The sequence below is a fragment of the Labrus mixtus genome, chromosome 21 (assembly GCF_963584025.1).
Source record: "Labrus mixtus chromosome 21, fLabMix1.1, whole genome shotgun sequence".
In the NCBI taxonomy this organism is placed as follows: Eukaryota; Metazoa; Chordata; class Actinopteri; order Labriformes; family Labridae; genus Labrus; species Labrus mixtus.
Genome location: NC_083632.1, coordinates 6,974,470 through 6,992,108, shown reverse-complemented (window position 1 = coordinate 6,992,108; position 17,639 = coordinate 6,974,470). Strand labels below are relative to the sequence as shown.

The following is a 17,639-nucleotide window of genomic DNA, read 5'->3' as shown; positions in this document are numbered from 1 at the left end:
ATGAATATTCTGTTTAACAGTGTCCTCAAATACCATCATCAGAAACAAATAATGGATTATCTTTATAAGAACCACCCCTCCAGTAGATTTGAATGTACTGTATGTATAGAAATATATAGGAGCAGTAAAGCTGTTTTAACGGATTAACGCTGATTTTTCCTTTAATTTGATTCCTGAAACAGTGAATGAGCTCATTAGGAAGACTTGACACACAAGCCTTAAAGCTCATTGACTGATGTACCTGGAAGTTTTGAACCCCCGAGAACAGAGCAGCAGTTTCAGAGTCAGTTTACTCTTAGAAAACTTCACTGTGGCACCATGTTCACCTCAGTGTGACTCTGATGAGCGCACTCTAAGCCCTTGCCAGCGGGCTCAGGTGTCCCACAAACAGAATGTTTCGGTCCATTGCCTGCAGCAGGCCTCGAGGTGTAAACAGAATGTCATCGCGTCAAGATTTATCAAATGCCAGCTGTCAAAAATGTGCTACCCATTTATCACTTTTCTGGGTTACACTGCTGCCAGCAAGTGTGAATGCAGACTCCAGATGTTCACTTTTAATCATACCTTACATGTGCATTACTATAGGGTTACAATTTCCATTTCCTTATTAGTCAGTATGTTTCTCATGGCTTTACATATAATAATATGAGAAGCAAAAACAAGCATTTTGCTAAGATGGTGAACCATTACAGCAGCCCTTGAATATTTCCACATGGTTGAGGGTTATGCACGAAAATTTAATGAAAACCCCAGACCAAGATTCACATTGTAAAATTTACTCTTACAATAACCCATTTTATGGTAGTTTGATTTGTAGCAAGCAATTACATATTCGACGACGCTTCACTCAGAGTCATTTTATTATAAAAGCACATACATTTATTACATTAATAACAAGACCATTTCCACAGATGAAAACGTTTTGATCGAAGACTTCAATCAGGCCTGGCCGAAATGTACTCAACTATTAGCTACGCTCCATGAGTTAAACTAAAGTATGCGTTGTTGGGTTGGTGGTAAATAATTGATTATCTTTCATTTTGTTGCCTGTTACATTACTTAAAAAGCACATTGATAACACAACAACAAGAATATTGAGATATGCACGTTCTAAAATGCACATGTAACTCATACAAGGCTGCATGGTTTATGAGGTAATAAGAAATATAGGCTATAAATGTAAGGACGGAGAGATAATGATCAGACTGAGTAATTGTTTAATTTCAACTGCAACAGTGGAGGAAGAGCTTGTTCTGTGCATGTCCGTGTGCATGTCCGTGTGCATGTCCGTCTGTGTGTGTGTGTGTGTAAAAAGAGGATGGTTGATGGCAACAGGAGGAAGAGGAGGGGAAAGGCAGAGAAAGACTGTTGTGCGGGAGACGTGTGGACTTGTTTGTTTGGATCATGTGTCTCTTCAATAAATCATATCATCTTGGCAAACCTCCGACTGTGCAAACATGTCTGAATCATGGATGTCAGAACCATCATCTGTGACATCCTCCATTTTTTTCCAGTCTTGTGTTTTTTTTTTTTTTTGTCATTTAAATGTATCCCCTTATGTCATTCTCACAATTATTCCAGAAGAAAAGTGCGTGAATGTGACCTTTATTTGCAGACAAATCAGCCTCCATTATGATTGGCATGCTGGAGGATGAGTTTGCCTTGGAGAATCGGAAATATAAAACACCTTACATTCACTTACAAATGGTGAGAGCAACACACACTCCCATCTCTTCATTCTTTGCTGACAAGCCTGCTGTCTTCTTTCAGGCTCCGTCTTTCCCAGTCGTACCTTTCCCTTTTAGTTGTCCGCCACATTGCACGCCCCGCTGACCTGGCTCCATATTTCATTATCCTCGGCTTAAACCCCTCCTACACACTAAGCCCTCCACGTGTCCTTTCTCCATCCCCACTTTGCACTTACATGTTCACTCCTTCTCTATTTTTCACAGGTTTAACATAACGCATTTAGTTCACCCATCAATCTCGTGTAACTTGGACCATCTGGGTGCAAAGCTTTATTCGTGGTCAGACAAACAAAAACACACTCAAACACATGAACACTTGATGCAGCATAGAAAAAGAGGCAGGCATTGTTGTAACCATGGGAATACAGTGTAAACAGCGGCCACTGTCAAAACTGGATTTACTGTGCCTGTGTGTGTGTTTAATAAATTATAATGGCTGTATTTCTATCCTTTTTTTTTTTTTTTTGCACAAGTGCAGAAGGAGGCAGGCGCAGAGCGAACTGGCTGCAGATGATGATTGAAGATCATCAGCACAATAGGCAGGAGGTAGACAGGCCAAACAAAATCAGTTGCAGCTCAGGCAGGAAACAGGGCTGTTTATAATTATTTCACATAGGATCAGCAGGTGGTTTGATGAGCTTCTTCCTGGTCGACGTCTGGCAATCAATGTTCTGGGGGACAAAAACGTGTTCTCACTGCAGAACCTCTATGGAAAGGCTGCGCTCGTATCTGGCAGAGCGAAGTTTAAGTTCATGGTAACACTGTACAAAACTGTGGTAGATGAATGTAATGGGCAGTGCCAGGAGAACAATCCCACTCACCACACACATCCCCCCGAGCACCCGCCCCCCCATCGTCACTGGGTACACATCCCCGTACCCCACTGTAGTCATGGAGATAATGACCCACCAGGCGGCGGCCGGGATGCTCGCGAAATCGTGGTTCTGTGTTTCCAAGTCCAAGCCGTGCTCGAGCAGCTGAGCCAGGGCGCTGTATATCGCCATGGCAACGCACACAAACACCATCAGCATCACCATCTCCCGATAACAGCGCGTGAGCGTCAGCCCCAGAGTCTGCAGGCCCATGAAGTGCCTGGCCAGCTTCATGAGCCAGAACACACGCATCATCCTCAGCACCCGCAGGAACACCCCTGCAACCCCGAGGCCTGCGCTGGGCATCCCCGCCCGGGCCAGTGCCATGGTGACATAATACGGGGTTATTGCAATGATGTCAATGATGTTCAGGGGCCGGCGTAGGAAGTCCCACTTGTTTCTAGCCACCAGGAAGCGCACAATGCACTCTGCTGTGAACCAGCCGATGCACACGGTCTCCACTATCCTACAGAGGAGAGAAATGAGAGGAACAGACTGTAAACAGGAAATGGCAGAGGGGAGGTATGGATGATATGGGATACTGTATGACAATCAGGGTGAGTGACGAAGATGGGAGCAAAGCATGGGGTGATGTTTTGGGAGGAGGGATAACATCTGGTGCAATTTATTGTTGAAAAAAAATACAAGAAAAGACATGCAGTGAGAGATAAAGACGTTGAAACTGCACAGAGGGAGGGATTTACAACCTTCAAAAATGGCCTGTGACAAAACCACGTACATTATTGCCCCATGGTGCTTGTGTTCGAAATAGAAGCAATCAGGTCAAGCAAATACTAGAGCCTAAGGACAATCACATCAGCAGGGTTAAACAGAACCAAATCATAGAGCAACTGATAGAACTGTATCATCCACCACCGTTTAACTATATTGGAATCCTTTTAGACCCTGACTGTAATCCACATTTTCAGCTTATTACCCAACCATTGCAACAGATCCAAAACTATGTCCATCCAGCATGCTGCCTGAGTGAACAGAACCTCTCCTTATATAGAGAAAAAGCAGCTGCAGGCTCCCAAGAGAAGAAAAGAGAACAAGAGCTGCGGAAAATAGTGTTGAAATAAAAGATGCACTTTTTCACCTTGTGTCCAAAAACTGGAGTCGAAATAATATCCAAACGCTGACTTACAAAGGAAGTGGTCCTTCTGAGTGGCTAAATATGTTTCATGTTTGCTTACACTGATATATAATCCATCAGTACATCTTCCTCCTTCAACTCATTAGCCACGGGGATATAATGAAACTAGTCATTATCTATTTTGTTTGTCTTTCTTGTGCACAGTGCATGCCTGTAAGTACTGTATATTTGAATTTTTAATAAAGAGAAGTGGGGCCATTCAGGAAAGACAGAGAAAAGCCTGTTCAATAATTAACACTAGTTTTGCAGATAATATGGATTGGTTATTGATTTGCTTTCTCTGCTTTTTTTTTTTGGTCTGAGATGTGGTGCTTATAATGTTCAGTGCTGACTGAAACTTGTCATTGTGCCTTTCTTTGACAGCTGGGGCATTCAATGAGAAAGCAGAAGGACGAATTGAACATATATTAACAATGCTTATTGTTAGACTATATGTTTTAAAAGGGTTGGATGCTTGGATCCAAGTAACTGCTTTTGAAATATAACAAAAAAAAAAAAAAAAACAGCCAATACCATCATATTACAGTCCAAAAGATGGGATTGGATTAATGACTAAGCATCAACCTTATGGGTGATAAATGGATTGTGCGAATGAGTTTGACGGTTTCTCTTGGACGCATGCAGGCGCTTTCTTGTGTGCATTTATTGTTTACAGAGTGTTGATCATGACAGAAACGCTTCCTTGACAATATTTGGCTGGAGTGAAGCCAACACTGACTTTTTCGCATTATAACTTAAGAGCAAAGTTTAACTTCTAGGATATATTCTGTCAGCTATTAACTTGTATGAATCTAACTTGACAGGACCTGGACTTTCTCCTACCTGTGCTCCTCCACTGTGGTTTTCTTGGCTGTGTCCCAGTCCGGCAGGGTGCTTGCACACAGCATGAACATAGAAACGATCACAAAGATGACGGATACTGAGGCCAAAAGCTGCGCCACAATCGAAGAGTTTGGTTCCTCGAAGGCTTTGCGCATCATCTCTAGCCATCTTGCGCGCCCTGTGAGCGCAGTTAGTTGCACCGGCTCCACCGGGCTCTGCGGCTCATCCCCTGACACTTCGATGCCCTCCTCAGATACAGAGTCCATGCCAATCTCGGACATCCGGTCGTCCAGCCGTTTTTGACAGCAGGAGTCCAAGTGCGCGCTCTCCAGCCCCCAGTAGAGCATCTCCGTGTAGAAGGACAGCTCACACACTCCGGGAACAAAGCGGAGTTTACCGGAGCGCACGTACAGCATGATGAACACGAAAGCCTGCGCGTGACGGTCGAAAAAGAACTCATTGCGGTCCCGGTCGTAGTCGTCGCACAGTTCAAGAACCTCTTTCTCGGTTGCGCATGCATGAAGGCGGCTGACGCGCCGGAGAGGGAAATCCTTGATCACCTCACGGGTGAAGGCGTACCGGGTCCCCCCCACGTTGAGCACGCAGATGCTCTTCCCGAACTTCATCTTTTCAACCTGTAACCAAACTTAATAGCCCTCTTCTCCGTCCGGTGCCCCTTCCATATCAGGAGTTTTGGGGACTTTGAGGAGCCACAGTCTCTCCTTTCTCCGGGGCGTGGTTCACTCTGGATGGAGGTGTCCCTGCGCTAAGCTCCGGGCTGGTGGAAAACTATCCCCTCTGTCCCTCACTCCTCTTCTTCTCCCTCTGTAGCCTGTGTGGAAGGTTCTCCACCCCAGTCAGGGGGAGCCAATCCCATCAATGATGTCACATGCGCGCGCACAGACGCATGTGGAGAAATACTCAAATATAGGAAAACTATAGAGCCATAATTTTACGCACATATATCACCAAAGTAGCACTTGCTCCAGAAAAGAAGCACCCTATCTAAATTATTTTTTTTTTTTACACCTTATTTATTTCCAACAACTTAAGAATTTTTTTTTTTAATAATCAACAACAATTAGACTAATTAAATGGTATAGCCTACTTTCTGTACACAGTACGGTTCTGTTGTACCCAATGCTATCTTTGGAAGAACTTTAGAATAGAATAGAATAAAATGTCTTTATTGTCATTATACAATTGTACAACCAAATTATTTGGCTTCACCTTAAAGTGCACACACATACAAGCATCCACAGCTAAAAACAACAAAATAAGAAATAAAAAAAAGGAACTCTCATTCAGGTAAGATGGGCAATGTATGGTAGGAGTTATTTACAGGTAGTAGCATAACAGAATATAAATAGATATTGCAGAAATATAAAATAAAGTATGAAATGTAAAATATTACAGAAATATAAATATAAATAAATATTGCACAGATCGAAATGTAAATATTGCAGAAATATAAATAAATATTGCAGTCTGAAATGTAAATGCTGCAGAAAATATAAATAAATATTACAGTCTGAAATGTAAATATTTATATAAATAAATATTGCAGTCTGAACTGTAAATGTTGCAGAAAATATAAATAAATATTGCAGAAATATAAATAAATATTGCAGAAATATAAATAAATATTGCAGTCTGAAATGTAAATGTTGCAGAAAATATAAATAAATATTTCAGTCTGAAATGTAAATGTTGCACATGCCAGAAGTGTGTGTGTGTGTGTGGTGAGGGTGTGTTTGTGTGTGTGTGGTGAGGGTGGGACGGTCAACGCATGTCCAGGTTCAGTGTTAACCTGTAAATTTAGACAATATCCACTTAAAGGCAAATTCCTCGTAATTCCCATCTCTAGCCATAAGGGCACATTTTATTCGGATAAATTAGGAACGTTTTATGACTCCTAATACAACTTCGTCAAATAATATGGGAGGATATGTTTTCATATTGTCGCATTCTGAATAAATTACGCTGAAATGGTTCGTTCAAATAATCTTCAGATTTGGTTTTTGGGGCTTTTTTTTACAGGTAACGGTGTTCGTATCTGCACGCGTGTGGTGTGGTGTGTGCGTAAGTGTTTACGCGTGCGCGCCCCCCCCCCCCCTCCCCTCGCTACGTCACCAGTGGTTTTTCGGGTTGATCCGACTTCTTTTGGCTGCCGTGAGTTCACTGTATTGTAAAGGGAACAGTGAATCCGAGGAGGAGGAGGGGGGGGTTGATTTGCCAAAAAAAAAAAAAAAAAAAAACACCTCCCGATAGGACTCACATCCGGAGTCTCGACGATCATAATTCATCGCACCTTTTTTTTTTTTTTACCTTTTAAGTCACGGAGTTTTATTGTTTTTATTAATTTATTCGATTCCCTCTTAGTTTATGGTTCACGTTAACACTCCGGGAGGGCAGAAATGGCGGCCAACATGTACCGGGTCGGAGGTATGTATGTCAATGTGGATCTTTTTTTTTTTATATCAAACAGAAACCCCTCCAGTTTTGCATCCCTGCAAAGGTTTTGAGGCTAGTATTGTTGCGTGTCTGCATCCTACGTGAAGACACGGCTGTGCTACGCCAACTTTGCGCGTTTAAGTTTAACCAGGAAGGTGATAATTTGTAAATATTTAGGGATTCAAAATGGGTCAGGCCTCGCGTCTGTCGTGGCCACAGCAGCTAGCCTCCGAGCTCGCTAAACGGCTGGCCTACAATGTAAACATTTTTGCCTTCACCTTTTGTTGGTCTTTTGTTTACGCTTAATAACACCTGAGAGGTGGGGAAAAACTGGCCACGCTGAGGGGACTTCTCGACTAGACCATTTTAAAGGTAGCGAAAACGTTACCACGGGAAGTCTGAGGCTGCCTTTGTATTTGCCTCTTCTGGCATGCAGCCATTAGTACGAGTCCTTATTGAGAGCTAACGTTAGCATCAGCAGTGGCCTCACTGATTAGCCTGATTTGCAGCTCGACTCATCGTATCGGATCGATGCATTTATCAGCGTCGGTAACTTTACACGCGAGGCATTGCCACACTGTTCACCTACAGTCACCTCAAGTGTCGCTAATAAGCGGATTGTTCCCCCCCCTGGCTTTGCTAAAATTGTTAGCAGTCTGCAGGAATTCACATCAAATAATAGTCTCGATTCATGGCGTCGTTGCGTCAGGTTTGGATTAGCACCTCTGTTAACTCACTTCAAATCTACAGCCAGACCTTGAATAATCTCAAACCTGCAGAAATGCTTGAGCGGTCACAGTGATAAGCAATGAGGGGGATATTGTTGCCCACTGCTATCGTTTCTTTTTTTTTTTTTAAGTGTGTTTTGTTGGTCACCTTAACTGTAGTTCCCCTGATGCCTTCAAGTACTCTGTGGAAACTGCAGCTCTTACATTTGAGAACTTGCAAAAACTTTCTCTTGATGTATAGGGGGTAACTAAATCCCATATTTTCAGCTGTAGTGCTCTACCCTGGAATTTAAAAAAAAAAAAAATGCATTTAGGATGTCAATGTATCAACTTGGAGAGGAAGGGGAGCAGGGGGGGGTAAACTCCCCCAACTCACTCCTTCATACTGTTATCAGCCACAACATGATACAATGTTTGCCCCACAAACACACACACAAATACACACATACACTTGACTCCCCACAGTTCAGCCTAGTCGAATATTGTATCTTCTGGAGCGTAAAGGCAATCCTACAATGTGCAGCACTATTTTTGCAACATAAAAGGAAAGTCAGACTTAAATATATACGCTTTTACAATCCTGCCAGTGTGGTTTAACATGTTTTGATTCCAGAGGCTCGACAAGAGGTGATAAATATACCGAGTGAATACTTTTGACTCCAGCCGTTTTGGCTGAATTGTTAAGTGTCTGGCACATTTGTATTTACATTTTTCGGACAGCAATGAAACGCAGCTTTTGAAATGCCTTGATGTTTTCCATACATGCCGTGTTTTCCGCCCGTGCTGGGTTTCTGTGTCCTCAGTCTAGCTGAAGTCACATTTATGCGGATTTTTGTTCATGAGCAATGGAAAACTTTGAATAGGACGCATCCATGTCCTATTTATTGAACGTACACAACCATAGCTGCATGGTTCCTCCGTCACAGTCTTTGAAATAAAGCAGTTCGTATAGGTTTGCCTTGCCTTGGAATCTGATACTCTGCCATGCTTACTCATTGCAAATTGCCCACTTGACATAAATAGTCTTCGGTTATGTTTTTAACTTGGTCTTTAATGTTTCAGTTGCTGATTGATTTGACCTTCATAACAGTTATAAATGCTTCTGTTGTTAGCTGAAACAGTAAGGGAGGACTTACTCGGCCAGTTTTCTCTTTGTTTATTCATGTTTTAGTGAGTTGGAAATAGGGTGGTGTTTGCAATGTACAAATCCATTTGCAATCTACTTGTTTTTCAGTTGCACCTGTACATTTGAATCCCGCCCAAAACAACACATCTGCTACAAATCCATTGTTTTTTACGTTTTTGTTGTATCTGTGAGAGAGCTCTTAATGTAGCTATTTGTTTATTAGAATATAAACAGATATTACGTACCAGTTTTCCTATCTTTCTTTGATATAAACATATCAGGGTGGAGAAACGGTTGTGTCACCCTGCTCTGTTTTTACAAGAAATATTTGTGCTGACACTAAAAACGTTCGCAGGCCGACTTTTCTAGGTTTCATTGAGAGACTTGATGCCGAATCTGAAAGATAGTCGTTGGTGTCCAAAGCTTGCAAACTCCCAGTCCGAAAGATTTTTTTATATCAGGGTTGTAGAAGTATAAACATTTATTGGAATCAATCACTCTTCTGGATGTCAGCTTTCTCAACATACAGTGTTATCAGTTTTTAGAAACCTAAAAACATAAATTAATTAAAAAAAAGGTACAGATTTGTACAAAATGCAGTGATAGAACTTCTCCCCAAAAGTGTCTGGATGGAGACATTTTTGCAAAAATATTGCAGACCTGTGCAGTCGCTAATACTAACGTCACCAGCAGGCATGAACGTTGTGTTTAAAAGTCTTTTGATGAAGTAGAAATGTTATTATAGTCAAGCCATGGACCATTATTCTTGTGTTATTATAAAAGAGTTTGGTAATAAATTGGCCGTTATTAAACACAGGGACAAAACAGAGAGGTTAAAGAAAGAACAAGGCTTCTGCATACTTATTGTACCACTGTGACAATTGACCAGAACACTACAGATAGCATAGAAAAACAAGCTCCTCCTATCCTACAATGAATGATGGAGAAAATTCAAAAATGGATAATGCTTTTGGAAAAACATTAGAAACTGTTCTCTCTCTCTCTCTCTCTCTCTAACCCTTTTCACACATACGGAAATCTCCTGAAAAACTCCGGCGATTTGGCTACCCGGAGGTTCTTTAGTCTATGTGTGAACGCAAACAGCCGCATTTTTCGCGCTGACTTTACCCAGAGTTTCTCCGGCCAGACCCCTAGTATTTTATCCGCAGAATATCCGAGTGAGCTGATGTCTGAACGCGGCCGCATAAACTCTGGAGATTTTCAATTCGAGCCAATGGGACCCGAGTGACGTTTATATAGTGTCTGCATGTGACCACTACGATCTCTGTGCACGTCATTAAATTACTGCATTCTGTTTTCTGTTCGTCAGTATGTTGTTCTCCTCTCTTTTGTGGATGTTGTCATTCCATTGGATTACACACAGCATTGATAGAAAGGCAAATATTCTCATTATAGCGCCGTGTAGCGGAATCCCCCCGCGCCCCCTCCCCTCTGACAGGGAAAGTCCCCCGCTGTGAGGAGCATATGTGAACGGCTAGTTCAGGAGAATCTCCGGAGAAGTCCTCCTGTAAATATCGAGACATTATCCGGAGTGCATATGTGAAAACGGCGTCTCTCTCTCTCTCTCTTCTCTCTTCTCTCTCTCTCTCTCTCTCCAAATAATGCAGGCCAGTTCAACATCAGTGCAAAGTCGAAACACCGGTTATGAGCACATTGTTAAATCAGTACGTTTCTGACATCTTCTATATGACTGAGCTGTTTCATTTGGTATCATTTTTTTTTTTTTTTTTTTTTTTTTACAGGTGAACCTAATAACCTAGTACTTAGTTTTGTCACCTAGTTTCTCGTTCTCACCTGTGCTGTCTCAGTGATCTCATACAATGTGTCTTTTCTGTTGCAGATTATGTATTTTTTGAGAACTCCTCCAGTAACCCTTACCTGATCCGCCGGATAGAAGAACTCAACAAGGTACTGAGCTGTTTGTGTCATTAAGTGTGTGTTTGTGTGTGTGTGTGTGTGTTTATGCTGTTTTAATGCCTTAGGTCAAATAGCTAGGATTCTTCTCTGCTCCTCTCCCCTCCCCCTCTTTGCAATGATGTTTGTGACTCCAAGTGTTAGTAATTTGATTAAACCTTACAGGTGTTCCCTCGTCTCCTCCTAACTGCCGTCTGTGTCACAGGACACACCTGGGGGAGTGTGTGTTTGTGTTTGTAGGCGGGATACATTATTGTAATGAACTTACAGATAGCTTATGACTAAATGATCAGTCAGTGCCAGCTCTGAAAGGAACCTGGTCAGATGTTTTTTTCTGTCAATATTTGAACTGTTGTGGTGTAGCCTGTTTAAAGTAATTTCCTAAGTGTTTCAGTTAACGGCCGCCTGAAGCAAACATGTTAAATAACAGGAAGGCATCTTTAAAATGCCTTTGAGTGAAGCTCTCCCTTGTTTCCATTTACTCGGATAAATGCACATTATTATCAGATGTTGTGGGTGGGAAATGTCAGATCAGGTCGATACCAGTCTGAAAAAAAAAAAAAAAACCATTTGAGTTTGCGCATTAAAAAGTTATGGTAGGACATATTGTGATTCTAATAAGTGGTAGAGGGGGTGGACAAATAACAGGATCTCCCTGCTGCATGATGCAATCCCTGCAGTAAATAAAGTATGTAGAGGCTGAGGCTCTGTCCAGACAAAAACGTTTTCCTTTACAAGAATGTTTTTAAAACGAATAGGATCTACTGTCAGACATTATTTTAGTAGTGTGCCAGATACGATCTCAGTTTGGACTGGAAGCCTTTTCTTTGCAAAGTAGACAAGGACTCATGTACAATGGGAGTGTGTGTGCCAGGTTAATGTGGAAACAGATGGTCTGCAGCGGTCTTTTTGGTTGCAGAAAATGCTGCAAATGCATCATCAATGGAGAAAACTAAGACCAGATATTTACTTGTTTGGACTGTGGACTGTAGTGTATAATAAGATGTACAATGCACCTCAGCCTCCCCATTGTACAAAGATGAAGCCAAAACACCCCCATCAGGAGCGCTGACATGTTGCGTATTTGGAGCCAGGGTCTGCACAGTGAGCCGCGGCACTGAAAGTCACGCCGCGTTCGCTGACAAAAAACACATTTAACTTACACTCAAGAGGTCAATAACTCTTCTGATTGTTCTTGTCAAGTGTCCTCTTGCCATTTCGTCTCTACTCTGCTGACTCAGTGCACACTGCACAACATTAGCCCCATTTGTGAACAGACGATTGGCAGGAATGGCCATTGGATATGAACCATGACGCCGTGTAAATGAGTCAGTAAACTGCGATATAGTGTAAGCAAGAATGGGCGAATTCATTAACACTTTTACAAATCGGTAATATTCAAAATGAAAATGTATACACTTTCTATAGATGCAACACAGTCTCAAGAAATGACTGATAAAACCTCAACAAGAAGCTTACCTGAGTGTCTACAATGTCGTATTTTTAAGGTCTCTGTTTTTACCTTTTTTTATACTTTAGGGGTGATTTTGTTTGAAGTCCCAATTTTAGGGGAAAATAAATGCAGGAGCAGTGAAAACACTGTAAGTGTGGGGTTATCCTAAAAGTGAAATGTTGCTTTAGCTTGAAAGGGTGATGGTGGTGTGCATGGTTTTGTAAAGTATTTGTGTGGTCTGTTACCTTGTCCATATCCTTCATGTTTCCGTTTCCAATGCATCTTCTCTGGATTTTCTCTGTGAAAGCAGTAGACGTGATAGCAGTTATGAAAAACATAACTCCCCCCTCTCTCATCCTTTCACTCCCCGTGAGTCATGACATTTAATACTGGCTGAGTCTTTAAGTCTGACAGCCTAACTACACTGTGAGACAATCCATCAATCATCTGATCCAAAGCACCGTAGCTGGCTTGGTCATCCTGTCATAGCAACATAACCTGGCAATCGCACAAAGGAGCAAGGTCTCTTGGGAAATTAGAGGCTTGCACAGGGAGGCGTTGCCAGCTCTCTCGCTTAACCTGGATCCTCTCTCTGTTTCAGACGGCCAGCGGTAATGTGGAGGCCAAGGTGGTGTGTTTCTACAGAAGGCGAGACATTTCCCACAGCCTCATCCAGCTCGCAGACAAACATGCAAGTGAGTAGTGGCTCCTGTCGCACACGTTCAGAATCCACACTGTATTGCTCATGTGTCTCGTGCAGGAACGAAATGGTGCTTCCACACTTGCGCTGAACTCCTGAAAACTTCCTGAAATGTCCAAAGTGAGCTGCATGTGTGAACACCAACAGCTGAATTTTTCACTTGAAGTTTACTCAAATTTTTGTGTGTTTATATCTTGCCACCAATGTCTGTATGGCTGCCACTGCTTTATTATGTTTTCTGTCAGTCAGAATGTTCTTCTTTGCTCTTTTCTTGATATTCTGAATGTGTCCAATTACACTTATTTTGCGTTCTATTTGAAGTGTCCTTCAGTAGCCTGAGTTACAATCCAACATGGCTGCTACGTGCGTCAACAGTAACGTTTACGCTGGGACTATTGTGGTTATTAGTCTAGTCTATTAGTCTTTTGTGTAATTCAATCCATCACACTGATTGTATTGTGCAAGCTTAATCTGTGGGCATGTTGTGTTGTTTTTGCGTGCAAACTATCACGTGTGTTATTGCCTGGTATTGGCTGACATTAACAAAGGCACTACTGTAGGCGGTCATGTTAAACTCGCAACTAGAACTTGGTTAACTCGGGGTTGACGTCGTGTTTTTAAGAAAAAATTGTGTTTTTAAGGCCCCAAAAAAGTCTTCTTTGAAACTAAAAAAAATAATGATTTACATTTTTTTTTTATTTGCGACCAAAAAAACGTATTGAGGAATGTTACAAAAAAAGTGATCATGTCATCTCTCTGTCTTAAATAGTTTTTATTCAACCACCATTCAAAGTATTATGTGGATGAAACAAGCAGTATTTGCAATTCTACATTTAAATGGACCAACTGTTATTAGTTACGTTATTTGTTACATTAATTACTTGATACAGAGAACATGTTGGTTAAAATAAAGCATCAAATCCTCACATTGGGTAGAGCCAATATTACTTTATTATTTAATTTTTTTGGCCTGCAAACCTGATAAACAATTTAAATCCAAATATATATATAGCGAGTTTCCAATTCTTAATTAGTGAATGGTCATGCTTTTAGAACCGGTGTGATTCTTAGGTACATTTATATTTTCTGACAAAGAGTAGTGAGGGAAATCATATTATGGGCCTCCTGCTGCACCTCAGTCATGCACACACTTCCAGCTGTGTTTCCATTTAGCCCATCCTTTGCACGTTGCAGCATAGGTCGTAATTGTTTTTTTAAATTGTAAATCAAGACTCCAGCGGGGCCACCAAACTGGTATCATAGCAGAACTTTAAAAAAAAAAACATGCCGCTGTTCGTATTTACGCAGCACATTTATTTCTCAATCACTTTTTTTACTGCAAGTGAGAGAGTTGCAGTGTGAGTGAGGCTGTATGAAGAGAGGGAAGTGTTGTTATCACAACAACACCTGTTCTGTGTGGGAGGCCTTTTCATCGTTTTCCAGCGATGCTTCACTTTGTCCTTTGGTCACAATTGAAAAACCAAAAAAAGTGTTTGCTCTATGGAAATTGAAATCTCCCCTGTACTAAACAAATGCCACACCTTTCAGGAGGATGATAGAGATGCAGAAAGTAGATGCAGTAAAGATCGTTTCATAAAGTTTATGTGGCTGAGGCTCTGGATGACAGGACTGTAGTGTTTGTATAAATACTACTCTCTCTGGGGTTGAGAGGCTGTTTGTGGAAAACCAGTTCTGCTGATTTGGCTCGACTCTGTAAACATACAGCAACCTTAAACACATAAACAAAAAACTAAACAGTATGCAGGGGACATATGCATTCACTGAAACGCTGTGCCAAATCCACAGAGCTTTTGGAGTCGGTCGTCCACCAGCTGGTCAGCAGAAGACAAAGAGACAACGATAAAAACACATTATCACTGCCTAAAACAATGGCATAAGTTTTGGCTCCCAATAATTCAGGGAGAAAACAAAAGGACAGCCAAGAAATTTCATTCACTGTAACAAAAAAAAAAGTATGTAGAAGTCGAAGCTGAAATATCTGTTCTTATTACCAAACTACTATTTGACAAGTTGAGTCACAAAAGTTTATGTTGCCCTAAATGAGTTCTAAATTCTGATATCAGAACGAAGCAACACCAGTTTTAGCCTCTGATCTGACTCAGCAGCTTTTGCTGGTGACTGTATATATTTTTCTGACAAAGAAGAGAAGTCCATTGTGATACATTTCAGAATTGTTGCTGGTATCTACAGCATCACCTTCCCTTTGACAACTTACCCAAATCTTAAGCAATTTGCCTCCAGACTTTTGGTTTCACGGTAAAATCGTGGTAACCAACTTTGGTCACATCTTATCGCTGAATTATCAGTTATCAATCAATCAATCAATCTGTATTTGGATAGCGCCAATTCATAAGCAAATGTTATCTCGAGATACTTTACAAAAGAGCAGGTAAAATACCTTACTCACTGTTGTGTTGCAAAAGCAAAATGGGATAGGGGGAGATGGGATAAGATGCAGGAAGGATTTCTCCTTTTGTATTCCTCGCGTTCCTGTTGTCTACACTTCCTTGCCGCTGAGTAGGAGGTCGGAGCAGACCGCGGTCTGGTGGTTGTGGGGACGACACAGTCCGATGGTGGTGGCTGTTCGTCAGGGACGTCGGGTGGTAGTGGTGCCCGATCATCTCGCTGAAGGTTTGGGGAGCTCCGTATGCTCTAGAGCAGGGGTTCCCAAACTTTTCAGGTCGTGAGCCTCAAAATAAGGGTGACAGAAACTGGGGACCCCCCCCACTGTTCTTTAAGGTGGTCAGTTAGGTATATAACGTAGCGACAGCCACGCACACACTAATAAACCTATCCAAAAACTAGTAACACAAAATAATACAACAGCCTAAAAGAATTAAATTCATGACATTGGACTACTTTTTGTATATTTACCTAAAATAGTAAAAAGATATATTTATGCACTTTTAATTTTTTTATGGAAGGCATCTCGCGACCCCCTCTTGGTGGCTGGCGACCCACCTTGGGGTCCCGACCCCTACTTTGGGAACCACTGCTCTCGAGCCTTGCTTCTGCTGCAGGGACAAGGCCCGCTGGGCTTTCTAGCACAACAAGAAGCCTTCCTGAATGATTGTTGACCATGGGGGGGGGGGGGGGGGAAATGAATCACCTGCCGTGCTTTTCTACTCTTGAGTTGAATATTTGTCGACCTAAAATAATGTGAGACACTCAAGTGGTTGAAAGTGGAGGCTCCTAAAGGGTCTCTCTAAGGCCTAACACGCTTACTAAAAGTAGAAAAGATCTTGAAAATGACGCCTGTCACCTTTTTAAAAGAACGTCTAATGCGAGTTGTAATGAAGCTATTCTGGTGCCATCATTGAAAACGAAAACAAAAAGCGTCTGCTTCATCGTCACGCTGATAAATGATTGAACCCTTAGCTTTATAAGCGCAGTTGAAACTGATTCCTTGTACCTTGCTATATATGAATGTGTACATTAAATCATGCCTTGATAAAGTCCCTTAAGATGTTTGCATTGTGCTGTGAAGACCTTTGAGTAAGCAGCTGGTCTGTAACCGCAGGGAGACTTCCTGTAGTCGTCCTCAGTGGTTTACGCTGATGGGAAACTTTGAGTGTGAACCAGCAGCAGCACAATGAAGGAAAAAAAAAAACTTCAATTAGCATTAGCTCTCTCTCTCTGCTCAACAATTACAGCTCTGGAATATCATCAAGAGTAGATGAGAGTGAGGTTGATACCTGTTGGATAAAAGTAAGAACAGCAACACAATGAAGGAACAGATGACTGACACATGACGTTTATAAAGGTTACCAGAGACACAGCTGAGGTCACCGCAACAAAAGAAAGAGGCGCGCTCAGAAAAAAAATACGCTGGGCGCTGCGCTTTCTCTCCAGGCAGCCGCCCGCTGCTGCGAACACTCTCCTCATTGCATGTAAAAAAAAAAAAACACTAGGTGGCCCTTAGACAACCAATGTATTTCTCTTTGAAGCTTCAACCTGTCGTGAAGGTTGACTATTCAGAAAATCTTTTTAACAGCTTTTTTTTTTGTTTGTTTGTGAAAAGCCTTTTTTTTTTTTTTTTTTTTTGTGTAAATGCACAAAGTCACAGCCTGTCAACCTTCAGCTTAAGGGATGCGTTACGTTGGAATAGAAACAGTTTGCACCGTGCATCCAGATATGTTTGAAATACAACGTTTGTCTAGTTTGAAATAAACGGACTGTTAATGTGAGAGTGAAAGCTGGCCTTGTAGCGAATGGGGTGATAATGTTAGCCCCAATCACACACACACACACACACTCCTAAAACTGTGTGTCTCAGTGGGCAGGACGTGAACAGTGCGGGGTCAAAGTGTAATGTTTACATTAAATAACTGCAACAGAGTTTGACACCGTGATGCCATCTTTCGCTTTTACGTCAACGCTACGTGTAATTGGACATATTCAGAAAGATCACACCTGTATCGCTCCGGTCGTCCTCGACGTCATCACCTTGCCACCTTTTTTCTGATATTATTTCCTGCTGTGTTCACACATCACCTCACTCTAACATCTTCTAGAAATATTACAATGGGGCTGACTGGAAACGTTCCGGGTAAAGTCAAGGTTTTCAAGATTCGAGATTTTCTATTTGTCACATGCTCGTACAGATGTGCAGTGAAATGTAAAA

At 41.7% G+C, this 17,639-nt stretch overlaps 2 protein-coding genes across 3 annotated transcripts in view; one reads left to right on the top strand and one right to left on the bottom strand.

Annotated features, from left to right (window-relative positions):
• Nucleotides 1-1,991: 1,991 nt before the first annotated feature.
• kcng3 (potassium voltage-gated channel, subfamily G, member 3) lies at nt 1,992-5,420 on the bottom strand. Its single transcript, XM_061028770.1, has 2 exons — nt 4,599-5,420; nt 1,992-3,086 (listed from the first exon to the last, which is right to left on the bottom strand). The coding sequence occupies exons 1-2, from the start codon at nt 5,222-5,224 to the stop codon at nt 2,441-2,443; spliced, it is 1,272 nt and encodes a 423-aa protein (XP_060884753.1). The 5' UTR covers nt 5,225-5,420; the 3' UTR covers nt 1,992-2,440.
• A 1,320-nt stretch (nt 5,421-6,740) lies between these two features.
• mta3 (metastasis associated 1 family, member 3) overlaps nt 6,741-17,639 on the top strand; it is a 34,703-nt gene continuing 23,804 nt past the window's right edge. The window contains exons 1-3 of one of the 2 annotated variants that reach the window (XM_061028149.1): nt 6,741-7,043; nt 10,768-10,835; nt 12,896-12,989. In XM_061028149.1, the coding sequence (XP_060884132.1) occupies nt 7,016-7,043; nt 10,768-10,835; nt 12,896-12,989 (190 nt within the window). In that variant the 5' untranslated portion in view covers nt 6,741-7,015. The remainder of the gene's footprint in view (nt 7,044-10,767; nt 10,836-12,895; nt 12,990-17,639) is intronic. The other variant, XR_009665923.1, reaches the window with a different exon arrangement.

Bases quoted from the DNA above. Each gene is read 5' to 3' on its own strand.
- kcng3 (XM_061028770.1), bottom strand. From the start codon at position 5,224: ATGAAGTTCGGGAAGAGCATCTGCGTGCTCAACGTGGGGGGGACCCGG. The intron at 3,087-4,598 runs GTAGGAGAAAGT...TCTCCTCTGTAG, and splicing joins ACCACAGTGGAGGAGCACAG to GATAGTGGAGACCGTGTGCA.